General features: G+C 31.7%; 1 protein-coding gene across 1 annotated transcript; it reads left to right on the top strand.

Moving 5' to 3' along the window:
* Positions 1-1283: 1283 nt before the first annotated feature.
* On the top strand, positions 1284-1997 carry LOC145806902 (uncharacterized). Its single transcript, XM_082904753.1, has one exon. The coding sequence runs from the start codon at positions 1284-1286 to the stop codon at positions 1995-1997; it is 714 nt and encodes a 237-aa protein (XP_082760879.1).
* Positions 1998-14674: the final 12677 nt, after the last annotated feature.

Raw genomic sequence — 14674 nt, 5'->3', positions numbered from 1 at the left:
TTTGCAGAGAAGAATGGGCGTCATTTTTTAGCTTCTTAGTACAAGTTATTTCCAAATTGGCTAGTATATTCTCTAACCAAACATTGTGCCTTTTGTCTTCCTTGCTATCTTTTTACAAAACCGAATGGACGCACTACTTTTAGCGCTTTCATTTCTGATGGATTTTCTTTATGGAAGAAAGTTAATAGTGGAAAGAATTGTGCTTTCTTAACTCATATGGGAAAGGGTCCTAATTCATCGCATAGAATTGCTGTTAAATCTTGCCATGATTTAACAAATCAATCGCAACACATTGAGAACATAGTTGAGAAACAAACTTCTCAACAAGTTGCCAAAAACCATTTGCGGTTGAAGACTACGATAGATGCTGTCAAATGGCTTACATTTCAAGCTTGTGCATTTAGAAGTCGTGATGAAAGTCATGATTCTAATAATCGAGGGAATGTTATTGAATTGATAAAGCTCTTAGCATTTTATAATATGGATGTGGTAGATGTTGTGTTACACAAAGCTCCTTAAAATGCTTCATACTACTCGCATCGAATTCAAAAAGAGATTCTTAGTATTTTCTTTGACAAAATACAAAGATTTATTTGTGAGGAGATTGATGAAGCAAAATTTTGCATTATAGTGGATGAAACTTGAGATGAATCAAAGAGGGAGCAAATGACCATTGTTCTAAGATTTGTTAATAAAGATGGTTTTATAAAGGAGCATTTTTTTGACATAGTTCATGTATCAGATAGAACATCAGCAACTTTGAAAGAAGAAATATGTATTGTCCTATCTCGTCATAATCTCAGTGTACAAAATATTCGTGGTCAAGGATATGATGGTGCTAGTAATATGCGTGGAGAGTAGACTGAGTTGCAAGCCTTATTTCTTCACGACTGTCATTTTGCATATTATGTTGATTGCTTTGCTCATCGACTCCAATTAGCATTAGTAGCGACAACAAGAGAGGTTATACCCGTTGCCTAATTTTTTTCTTATCTGGCTCTCACAATTAATCTATGTGGCTATTCGTGTAAAAGGCATGATCAGTTAAAAGTTGATCAAGCTGAAGAAATTATAGCAAAACTTGCGATTGATGAAGTTGAACTAGTAAAGGAAAAAATCAAGTTGGGACATTGAAATGGGCTGGAGATACTCGATGGGGATTGGTGCAACTTGTTTAGTCTTAAGTAATGTTATCAATGATGGAGGCACTCTACTCAACATGCAGATGTAGATGGAGTTTATGATAAGATTATATCTTTTGAGTTTGTGTTATGAGAGATATTATGGGGACTACTGATGATCTTTGCCAAGCTTTGCAACGTAAATCCCAAGATATATTGAATGCAATGCATCTAGTGTTAACTATAAAAGCACTTGTTCAAAAATATAGAGAATTAGAGAATGTTCAACTATTTTGTGGAAAATATGACATAGATATTCCTGATATGAGTGCTCGTTACACATTTAGTGGAGGTCGTGCTTGTCACCAAAGAGTTCACATTACTATTAAGCATCATTTTCGGGTTGATATTTTTATAATTATATGTGATTCTCAATTGCAAGAATTGAACAACAGATTCAAAAAAGGTGTGATGGAGATGCTTATTCTTAGCTTTGCTCTAGATCCTAGGGATGATTACAGTTCATTCAAATTTGAAGATATGGACAAGCTTGCAAATCAATTTTATCTTAATGACTTTACAGAGCAAGAAAAAATACATTTGAAATTTCAAGTGCAAAATTATAAGATTGACATCCTTAAATATCTTGAGTTTCAGCAGTTGTTGACAATTTCAAACTTCTGCCAAATGTTGGTAAAAACATGGAAGTCAACAATTTATCCTCTTGTTAATAGATTAATTCGTCTTGCTCTAACTTTACCAGTTTCTATGGCGGTAACAGAACGGGCATTTTTGGCCATGAGAATTGTAAAGACTAGATTGCGCAACAGGATAGTGGATGGTTTTTTTTTCAAGCTACTTGTTAACATATGTTAAGAAAGACATTGCTTGAGATTTTGATGTAGATTCCATCTTAGATGCTTTTTATATTATGAAAGAATGTCGAGCACAACTTTAGATGCACTACAACAAAATGCACCTTTGGTGACTAAAAAAAATTTAGTTGCCAAAAGTTGTGGAATTGGCGACCAAAAATTTTTTTAGTCAGCAAAAGTAAAATATTTAGCTACTAATTTTTTTAGTCGGGGTATATTGGTTATTGACGACTAAAAAAATTTAGTCGCTAAAAATACCAGAATTGGTGAGGAAAACAAATTTTAGTCACTGTATATTGAGTTTTGGCTGCTAAAACTATTTGGTCACCGAATGGAAAATAAAAAATTATAAAAATACCTTTGGTGACCAAAATTTTAGTCGCCAAAAAAAAAATTTAGTTGTTGTATATTGAGTTTTGGCTATTAAAACCATTTAGTCGCCGAATAAAAAATAAAAAAATTATTTTTTACCTAAGTTTATTTTCAGTGAAAAAAGAGAATTTTAGTCGCCGTATATTGAGGCCGAATGAAAAATAAAAAATTATTTTTTACCTTTGGCGACCAAAGTTTTAGTCACCAAAATTTTATTTTTAGGAACAAAAAAGAAGTTTAGTCGCCAAAGGACTAAAATTTTTAGAGGGAGACATTTCAAATATTTTGGAGGGATATATAAAATACTTTCAGCAACTAAAAAATTTTAGTCGCCAATAACCATCTATATAAAATAACAAAACATCTTAGATTTTGAACACACATATCCTCTTTCTCATACACTTACTCTTCTCTTCCCTTTCTAATTTCAAATTTGGAACACACACCCTCTCTCTCTCTCTCTCTCTCTATCTGTCTCTCTTTCTACCTCCATCGGAACCCATTCCCGTGCTTTACTGTCGGAGCCTAACCCTTGCCGGCGACCGAACCCCAAAGCCCCTATTACTCTCTTCATCTTCTCTCTTTCTCCCTTCCTCTCTCTCTCTTCGACATCCTAATCGTCATCAATGAAGACCGAATGGAGCAACTCCCGAATGAGAGATTTAGATATGGGAGTCAAAAAGAAAGTCCTCACTACCGGAACTAGACCCAAGCCTGTCCCTGGTCAGAGCATCACCATCCACTGCACCGGCTACGGTTACCCCCCTCTTTCTTTCAAGCCAATATCTATGTATATATATACATTTTTGTGTATTATATATATATATATATATATATGATTGCAATAATGATTGTGGATGTACAGGGATGGATCCATGGTTCATAGACATCCATAATGATTGATTGGGTTTATTTGGTTTGTACTTGAACTAAGATTATGGCTTGTATGCTATAAATATTAGGTTCTACAACATTTTGATTTTTGGGTATTGGATGGTTAAAGCCAAGTTCACTATGTTGCTTGATCTTCTTGTGAATTGGGTTTGTTTAATGTTAGTTTTCTTATGAGGAAAAAGGCTTTCGCAGTTTTTAGGCACTGGAGGGGGGAAAATTTGTTGTTTCACTTCTTTTTTAATTGATTGGGTTTATTTGGTTTGTAATTGATTATGGATGTACAAACCAGTGTTTCTCTTACTTCATATAATCTGTTTGGATTAGTGAATAGGGGAGACATTGGTTTCTTCTAAAACCAACATTTTGAATTTTTGAGAAAAAATAAAACAACAGATATAGAAAAAACTGCTCCTTTAGATATAGAAAAAATAAAAATAAAAACACTCACTAATGTATCAGGTGTTAGTCACAAACTAATGGTAAGAGTGCCGACTTAATCTTTTATTTTGAACCAGTTTATTACAATGGAGTTCTCCACGTGGTACCAAAAAAATTGTCTTTTTTTTTAATTGAATTGATTTATTACGTTGGACATATAAGTTGTCACTACTTTGGACATGTCAGTTTATGTTGTCTATATTATGTTATTTCAATCCGCTATTTGTGGTTCGAGGTACTATGACACTCATTTACTGATTTGTCAAGTTACGGTATTTATGTTGTCTGTATTATGTTATTTCAATAAGATATTTGGGGTTCGGGGTACTATGACACTCATTTATTGATTGATTGATTGATTTATTTAGTCTTGCTATATCAATTGATATATTCGTTGTGTTATTTATCTAAATTCAATTAAGTTAGTTATCTAATTTTTCTTTCTCCATAAGCTAAATTACTTGTTAAACAAATTAAACCATATTTTGTTTAAACAAAAATCAAGCTCTGCATTTTTGATTAGTTACCTCACTGGTTTTTGTTACAGATTGATGATATTGGCATGGACACAATGATGTTTTTGGGCCAGATTGATGATGTTTGCATGGGTGCAATTTACATTATATTTTTTGTTTATGGAAAATATGTACACCTGATATGTTTTGTTATTAAGATTTTATTTAATTTGGCTTTTAATTGTTGGTTTGGATAGTATATGTATTTGTTGGATTATACTATGTTTATGGATATGGTTGAAAAATGAATAGTATATGTAATGGTTAAGTTTTGTATATGGTTGAAAATTGAATACTACAGGTTGTGGAGAAATATTTTTATTGAATGGTTGAGAATTGAATGAATGAATGAATAAATGGTTGAATTAATGGATGAATAATTTTGTATATGCACAGGTTACAAGTGGCGCAAAAAATATTACAGAACAAATTATAAAAACTAAATGAGACATTTTGGCGACTAAACAAATATCATTGGTTAGCTTTTGGCTACTAAAATTATAGTCGCCAATTGTCAAAAAGTGAAACTTTTGGTTACTAAACTTTTAGTCACCAATTGTAAAAAAGGAAACTTTTGGCTACTAAATTTTTAGTCCAATTTTCAAAAAGTGAAACTTTTGGCTACCAAATAGTTAGTCTCCAAACATACATGCTCAATTGGTTACTAAATAACTTAGTCGCTAAAAGTAAAAATATATATATTTAAGTATTTTTAAAAAATATATAGCGACTAAAGTTTTAGTCGCCAATAGGTCACTTTTGGCTACCAAAAAAATTTTAGTCGCCGATTGTCTTCCCCGACAAACTATTGGCGACCAAACTAGTGACCAAATATATTAGTCGCCAAAAGTGAAATTTCTTGTAGTGATGCCTAAGTAGATATGTAGAGCAAATAGTTGTTTTTTTGAAAATTAATATGTATTTAGTAGAACATATCCAATTATATTTTGATAACATTTTGTAATTATATATGATGAATGGAAACATCTAATTATATATTTTGTGATATTTGGATGGAAATTAATATTGCATATCACATGCTCATTACAATTTTTTTTGATTACATATACACTCGCTCTCCTAACAATAGAATCCTGCGTCTGTCTCTGATTGTATGTAAGCTGTAAAAAAATGTTATAAAAAAGGTGTGTACTCCAACAGGAGTCGTTACCATATTTTCTCATGACAAGCCCCGACATGGGCCTGTAGACTTGAACTGGCAGTCCGGTATACAGTAGCCCCTGTGGGCTTCACTTGACTCTACACATGTAGTAATTTGTAACTAGGGCTGCAAACGAACCGAGCCGAGCCGAGCTTTGCTGAGATCTAGCCCGGCTCGTTTACTTATTGAGCTCGAGCTCGGCTCGACAAAAAACTGGGTTTGAGCTTGGCTCAACTTGTTAACATTAATGAAACTCGAGCTCGACTCGGTTCGGCTCGATAAGTTTTTTAAAAAATATTATTCATATTATTTAAATAAAAAATATTATTTATATTATTTAATATATATAATATATTTATTATATAATTTAAATAAAGATAAACAAGCCGAGCTCGTGTGAGCTCGAGCTCAGCTCGTTTATTAAACCAGCCTAATATTCGAGCTTGAGCTCTGCTCGTTGCCGAGCTTGTTCATGAACAGCTTGGTTCATTTGCAGCCCTATTTGTAACCCAACAAATAATTCATGCTACTATTAGATTCTGTGACCTAGTAATATCATGGTGTCTATTTCTAAATTGTTGGTCAGGTTTCAAACTGCTTCCTTTTCTTCTTCTTCTTCTTCTTCTTCTTCTTCTTCTTCTTCTTTTAAGAAAAAAAAATTCGGTTTGAAGAGATTATGCTAGTGATAACAACTGAAGTCCCCATCTTTAAAAAAAAAAAAAAAAACTAAGGTAAGATCATGAAAGCTAAATAAAATTCTCATATTTTTTTTTTCAAATTTTGTTGAATTTGGTATGATATATGTTATGAACAAATGAATAAAGCTTGAGTTTATTTTAAACTTTTTGATTATCAGGTTGCATCCAAATAGCTTAGGAATTAATTACAAAACGTTTCTATGTTTCAAAAAATTCAAATTATTTTGAACAATTAAGAATGGAAGCTCATGTTTTCAATTTTATTATCACTTTTAAATTATCTTTAAAATAAATATTTTTGTATTTAAAAAAAAAATTGTATGTCAAACATATTGTTTTTCCGAATCTTGAATTTTCATTGTGTATCCAAGTGGGCCAACTATGGGCTTGGAGTCTATGGGCTTGTTTGGTTTGTATCTCAAGATACAATTTTTGAGAAATTTTTTTCAAATTTTGTTTGGTTAAAATTTTTTGAAAAAAAAATTCAAAAAATTACTATATGGTTGGGTTCACTTTAAGATTACATAGGAAAAATTACTATATGTCTTGAATTCATTTTTTCCAGTCACCTAACATAAAATTGTACTACCCATATTCTCCACCAATGGTACTAACATGAAGCACCACACTCCCAGATTACCGAATAATCATTCGAGAAGCAGAGAATTTATTGTTGTTGCCATGTCAAGAAAGATTTTCAAATTAATACCCACTTTTATCTTTACAAGCCAACTCACTCTGTTAGGGTAACTCCACGAGTAAGAGACAAAATGCCTTTCAAAAATACACAGAAAAGTATGTTTTATTTTGCCAAATCAGTTTAGCTAGTATGCACACTAACCCTACTCTTTAGTTTAGCTAATCAATCAAACTAACTTAATTAATTTTGAAAAGAAAATTATTATAAACATATATAAGGGGATTTTTTTTAGGGTCCCCAGTATTTAAAATTTATAACATAAATGACATTTAATATTTTCATAATGTCTAAAGTCCCTCACACATCAATCCAGAGAATTTCTCTGGACTTCCCAGAGAAATTATCTCTAGAGAAATTCTCTCCGTATTTCTCTGGTTTGCACAAATTTCTCTGGTTTGGACAAATTTCTTTGGTTTGCAAATTTCTCTAGTTTTCTCTGGACTTCCGAAAGAAATTCGCTCCAAACCAGAGAAAAATCTAGAATTTCTCTGAACTTCCCAAAGAAATTCTCTCCAAACCAAAGAAATTTTCTCTGTGTTTTGAACAAACCAGAGAAAATTGGGCTACTTAGAAACCAAAAACAATCATAATTTTCTTTGTGTTTTAAACAAATGAAAGAAAATTGGACCACTTTGAAACCAAAAACAATCACATATGATTGTTTTGAACAAACCAATTGGTCTACTTAGAAACCAAAAACAATCACAATTTTCTTTGTATTTTGAACAAATCAAAGAAAATTGGACTACTAAGAAACCAAAAAACAATTGTAATTTTCTCTGTGTTTTGAACAAATCAAAGAAAATTGGGCTATTTAGAAACCAAAAAAAATATTACAATTTTCTCTGTATTTTGAACAAATTAGAGAAAATTAAGCTACTTAGAAACCAAAAACAATCACAATTTTCTCTGTGTTTTGAACAAGCTAGAGAAAATTGTGATTATTTTTCCCTGTGATTGTTTTTCTAATAAGCATTTTATCAAACAGGTTAGCTTCAAAGCTCACAGCTATATGTTTTACAGTTCCAAGAAGAGTTTTGTCAAATCAAATCTGACGGTTATGTGTTTTGGAGTTCTAAGAAGTATTTTATCAAACAGTTTAACTTCATACTATATATATAGATGTTTGTATGTGTATGAGTTATGTGTATGTGAGAGAGAGAGAGAGAGAGAGAGAGAGAGAGAGAGATACCTTGTTCCAAGACCAGTAGAGGACGGAGCCAGAGGAGGAAGAACTAAGAGAAGCTTACTAGGGCTTTCAAACATGAAAATGACAGTATCACTTCCATCATCGGCCTTGATGGTGATGATATTGTTGTTCAATCCCACTATTGGGTTGTCTTCTCGTCACGATACACTTTGATTCCGATATCAGTGAAATCGTCCATGGATAAAGACACTTTGAGCGTCGCTTGACGGGGGAGAGAGAGTTGGAGAAGATGACGACGACGACGAAGACGAACTCCGGTGATGGAAGTAGAGTTCGTCGGAGAGAGAAGAGCAGAGAGAAGAAGAGAAGGAGAGACAGTTTGATTTGAGGGGATCAAATTTCTCTGTGATATATGGGTGTCGAGGGTTGAGGGACCTTAGACATCATAAAATAATATTGTGGATCTCTTCCATTACTAAAAGTGGAAGAGGGACCTTGACTAATTTTTTCTATATATAAAATGAATAAATAATTTTTTTATGACATGCTACATATGTTGACATGGCATTTATAAATATTTTTTTTAAATATATAAATAATTAAATTATTTTTAATATGTATATTCAATTATACTTAAAAAATATATTTTCAAACCATAAAAAGAGCAATTTTAGATGGAGGGAGTAAGTAATTTTAGCGGAAAACCCTTTTGCCTCTCAATGAAGGCTAGTTAGTCGTGGAGAGCTAAAATCAAAATGGATATTTTGTCTCTTCTGATGACGAGCCTTTTGGAGTAGAAAAGTACCAATTGCACTAGCAAAAATACCTTAGAATATCCTTAAAGATGCTCTTACATATCATTAGAAATTTAAAACCTTACTTCCAAACAAGACTCAAGTCTAATCAAATCAAGAGGGTCCAATGCTCAAAATTCAAACTATTGCTTCATTTCATTCCACTAAGAAAGTTATATATATATATATATATATATATATATATATATATATATATTTATGTTTTTAATGATTTTTTTGGGTCAAATTTTGTTACTTTCCAATTTATCTATTATAGAATAATCTAAAAGGTTAAAAATAAAAACTTATAAAATTTATAAACAAAAAAAAAATCAGAAAAAAAATTTTATTTTTATTTATTTATTTGCCTTTAGTGAACTTTATTCACAAAAAAAAAAAAAAAATCTAATTGGGCTAGTCGAATAAATTCTAAAAGTCTAAAGTGTTTTGAAAACGAAAATTAAAAAATCACTAAAGATGAAAAAAAATCAACAAAAAAATCACTAAATGAAGGATCATGGGTGCACTTTACATCTTTAGGGGAAAAAAAGTTAAAACAAATAAAGGATAAAATGTTAAGTACTTATATTTTTTTGTTCTTTTTAATTTTCTAGTATCTACACAAAGTTTGTTTGAATATATACATACCAAAAATGTGTTTACATAAATTAAGATCTAAAAAATCATTACAAGAATTCAAAGAGATAAAAGGTGATCTTCTTGTGTAGCGAAATTCAGTTTACAAGAAGAAATAAATCACCAAAAAAAAAATCTAAAACTCTGAAGCAAAGTATAAATTAAAAATTAATCTTGCATAATCATGCTTATTTACAATAATATCCTTTTCAACCATGTAATCTTATTATTTTGAACTCCATTTAATCTTTGCAGTAAAAAAAAAAAAGCACCCACACACAGAGGTCAGCGCTTATTGTCGGGTAAATCTTTCTACCACTCTAACCGATGAAGAATTTGATTTTTTTTCCTTTTTTTGGATTAGTGGGTGGTTAAGATAATATTTATAATTTTGGGGCTCATAAAAGGTCTTCGATTTCACTATCCTCACTTAATTTCAGGGGTGTTAGGGAAGTTTTCAAAACTAGCTTAAATTTTTAGAGCATTTGATAATTGCAGACAAAGCTCATGTTAGCTATATTAATTACTATACATTACACCTCTATATGGCCTTGAAGCAACTACTTTGTTCAAGGCTAGCTTTCTTTTCTTTTTATCTTTTTCCTTTTTATTTTTTCTTCTGCTTTAGGAAAGTTTGTAAGCATAATCAACCCATATTAGCTCAAATAAACTATATACAATTTTCCTTTGCTTATTCTTTCCCCCACTACAACAAAAAGCATTTTCTGCGACGTTTTTTAGCAACAAAATTGAATTTGGTTGCCAATTGTATTTTTTTGGCGACAATATACGTGTTGGTCGCCAAAAAATACACCATTAGCAACAAATATTTCAATTCGTCGCGAAAAATGGTTGGCGCCAATTTAATTTTTCGCGCGGGAGCGCTAAAAATGTTTTGGCGACGAAATTAATATATGGCGACGAAAATGTTTGTCGCCAATTTTTGACTTTTTGGCGACAGAATTAAACTAGTCGCTGAAAGGTGAGTGCTATTTATGGCAACAAAATTATTTTCGTCGCCAATAAATTTATTATCAAAACGACGTCGTTTTGAATCTGTCTTTTTTTTTTAATAAGTGAATAAACAAAACTGACCTAAAAGAGACTCCTTCATCTTCTCGTTTCAGAATCTGCAGCGGCACAAATAGAGGCGGCACAAAAGGTATTTTTCTCTCCCTCTTCTTCGTCTCTCTTTCCCTCTCCCTCTCCCTCTCATTCTCCCTCTCCCTCTCCCTCTCACTCTCACTCACTCACACTGTGAGAGTTTCGAATCTGTCTAAAAGGAGACTTCTTCATCTTCTCAGTTCCGAATCTGCAGCGGCACAAACAGAAGCGGCACAAACAGGTATTTTTCTCTCCCTCTTCTTCGTCTCTCTTTCCCTCTCCCTCTCATTCTCCCTCTCCCTCTTACTCTCACTCACTCACACTGTGAGAGTTTCGGACTGATATTGTGAGTTTCGGACTGATATTGTGATTTTCGGGATTGATCTATTCTAATTTTTGGACTGATTTTGAAACTAATTTTCGGGACTGGTATGTTCGGAATTTTTGGACTGATTTTTGTAAGAAACAAAATCTAGTTGAACCTTGCAGATTCTAGGTGTTTAACTTTAACTGTGGAACTGGGAATTTTGGTCTATTCCCATGTTCTGCTTGACTACATACATGTGCTCTGCAATGCATATTTGATATCACTCACTCTAGTTGAACCTTGCAGATTCTAGGTGTGTAATATGATTAAGGCACACACATTGATCTTCATTTATTTGTTTTCTGCTAATATATATATATATATATATAAACATGTACATTATTTAAATCACTTTTTTATTATTATTTTTTGATCAGTACATTATTTAAATCACTTGTCAACAGAGTTTTGTTTATTATGTTATTACCTCAATGTATCTGAGATTCTGGTCGGTTGATTATATTTATAACAAATTTTGGAATCCTCAAATTTATTTATTTATGCAATTACTTAACATGAATATATGTTTATTACATTAGGCAGTTGCTGAATTGGTATATAAACAATGATTAATGATTCATTCACACAATTTGTTTTGCCTGAATGCAGACAATTGAGACTCTGATCCGTAAGAGTTTCAATTGTGTACATATAGGTAGAACAAATTGTGTGGATGTAATAGTGCTGATAAAAAATGTATAATTTTTTTTTCCCTTTACTAAAATAATAAATCAGAAATATTTTATACTCAAAACAATTATTTAAAAAAATTTCTTAGACTTTGAATTTATGTAAATTTAAAATTTTATTACAGTGTTCGTCACATTCAAAATGAATTTAGTTTATATATTTCAACTAATGGATAATTTTGTGGTACAGCTTGGGTTGTACAAGTAATTTCGCTATTTGAGCTTTACTTATATTTGGAAGGGCATTTTAAATCAACTCCTTATGTAAATAAATTAAGAAAAATAATATACAAATCTATTTTTTAGACCCACTTTCTATACTCAATGATATGTAAGAGAGGTGATTAACTAATAATTAGAGAACATACGAGAGAGAATGGTGTCATAAATATTCTAATTGATTGCCACATGGTTGGGTCTAACTTGGACTTAGAATAGCAATACTCATCAATCAAACTTAAGTATTCTTTAGGGAAAAATGATATATAAGCCCATTTTTTAGATCCATTTTTTATATCCATCGATTGTGAGCACACAGCATGACATGGCATTAAGAAGCATATGTTAATGGGATATTCAAGAGCATTGGCTGAGATCACCTTTGCCATTGGTTTAGATGGAGTATGCAAAATATGACTCTTGTTTTGTTTTGTTGGGTATGTGAATGAACCAGGGAACTTGCATTTTTTTTGTATTTTTATTCAAGTGGTGTGTCATGAGGGTGGACCACGGTTTTGTGTTGAATATTCTTACAAGTTACAACTATTCATTGCCCAAAAAATTATAGATATTTTGTGTATCGGTGACCCTTTTAATAATTTCATCATATAACATTCATTTCATGTCCACTCTCCGTTAATTTCATGTACAGTGCGATTTTAATTTAAACTTTGATTTACAATTCAAATGTTATAGGTTATTGGCTAATGCGAAGAGATAAAAAAGCTGCAATCATTCGTTGGGGGCAATTACTACATCAAGTAAGCTTTGACTATATTTTAGGGCATTTTAAATTTATTTATCAAGTTAGTCATTTTAGTTTCTACACCTATGATCTTGAAACTATATAACCTTATTAAATTTAATAAGTCTAGTTGTCAAAAAAAATGGGACTAGATACGTCATTTAGCAACTTTAATATTTTAGTTGATTTTTTTATTTTTTTATGAAATGAAAAAGAATTATGTTTTGGATGATTTGTGGATTTTTTTTTTTTTTTTGTAGGTGAATAGATAATTGTAAAAGAAAAAGTTGTTGATTAATGTATAGGACATGACATTTTGTTTTATTAACTATTTTTTTCTATTGACTATTTACCCAAAATATAAGTCCCAAACAGGCCTAAAAAGAAAAGAGAAATAATCAGTTATCTTTTTGTTTTTAGGATAAATTGCACTTTTTCCCTTTATTTTTAGTCATTTTTTTTATTTTTTTTATTTTGGTCATTCATGTTTCAAGTTTTTTTTTAATTTACTCCTAAAACTAACTTTTGTTCAAAATTAGATAGAAAATGCATGTTTCCTGCCACATCATATAAAATGAGGGTTGTTTCTGGGACTACTGGGTGATAATTTGATTATCTGCTAATCTGTATCTGTTGGGTGATAATCTGATTTTTTGTTAATCTGGTTCTCTGCTGCTGTGTGGCTGGTCTGTATCTGTTGGGTGATAACCTGATGCTAATCTGCTAATCTGATGTGTGTCTGTTGTTGTTTTTGGCCTATGCTAGCACTGGTTCCATGGCTCTTTTTGTTTTGTTTGTATTTGGATTAGGTTGCATGCCTCTATTTTGGTTTGTAGTTGCTGTATTGCTTGCATCATCCCTCTCTTTTTGTTGATGTTTTCTTCCTTTCTGTAAGGTTATCCATCATCAATAAAGGGTTATTTGTTGTTGATTAAAAAAATAAAAAATAAAAGGGCAAACTGTAAATTACCCTTCAGTTTATATGTGGTTCATGCCACATTATGGGACTGTTTTGTATGGTTTATATGAGTTGTTTATAGTTATTTATTATTTTTAGAATCAATTTAAACTGTTTTGTATAGTTTCTGTTTATAGTTTATTAGGTAAGAATAGTTTAAGAGCAATGCTACGTCTATTTAAAGTCTTGCTAACAATATTACGAAAAACATATATGTTCAAATATCATTGGAAAACAGCCATCAAGGCCAATAGGATGTTGGAAGATCACCATATAATTTGACTTATAGTTTCTTATACTATACAATGTCATCATGTGTACATGCAGCATCTTTAAATTAAATATTAAATTAAAAAAATGTATTACAAGGTTTGGCTTTTTTGAGCATTCATGATATGACAAACACTTATATGACTCAAGGAACTATTTGACATATAATTCTCTAATTCAAAGGAATTTCACATAACCATGGCTTTGTAGGTGACCAAATATGGATAAGAGTTGGATGCTACTTAGGGATAGGATGAGTTCCCAGTATCGAGATGGGGTGAAGGCTTTTGTTCAATTTGCAATGATGAATGTAGATCCAAATGATAAGATTCGTTGCCCATGTATGGACTGTTTGAATTGTGAACGACATACTTGTAAAATTGTGGAGTATCATTTAGTTGTGAAAGGGATGTCTCCTTCTTATAAGACTTGGGTGCATCACGGGTTAGAGGTCTTCGCGCAAAATGTTCGTCCTTTTGGGCTAATAACAAGGGTTTCTAACGTGTCTCAAAAAGAACGTGAAATGGCTCATTGGTTTGTCTTGAATAATAGCCTCGAGCTTGACCATTATCTAGAGTACGTTCTTAATCTTGTTTTTTTTTTTGTAGAATTATGTTTTCAATATAATATGTTACTTATGAATCATATGTTTCTAAGTAGGCAACACAAGAATCTTTTAGAAAATGAAGGTGTACGTGACATCACAAATAGACAGAAAAAGGAATTCCCCAAGTGGTTCAAAGAACATGTAAGATACAAGACTTAAAAGGCCCGTTCGGGGGCCGAAATTGCGAAATGACTACCAAAACCACTGAAACTTGGCACGGACAGCTGGTTAAGGCCTAAATAGACTTGTAGGAACAAACGAGACCTCAATTGGATCTTCGGTTAGAAAATTAGAAGGAAAATTGTAAAATACAAGACTTAAAAGGCCCGTTCGGGGGCCGAAATTGCGAAATGACCACCG

The sequence above is a fragment of the Camellia sinensis genome, chromosome 14 (assembly GCF_055761805.1).
Source record: "Camellia sinensis isolate YWXY chromosome 14, ASM5576180v1, whole genome shotgun sequence".
Classification (NCBI taxonomy): domain Eukaryota; kingdom Viridiplantae; phylum Streptophyta; class Magnoliopsida; order Ericales; family Theaceae; genus Camellia; species Camellia sinensis.
Note: the sequence above shows the minus strand (reverse complement) of the source record. Positions and strands in the feature narration are given on the sequence as shown.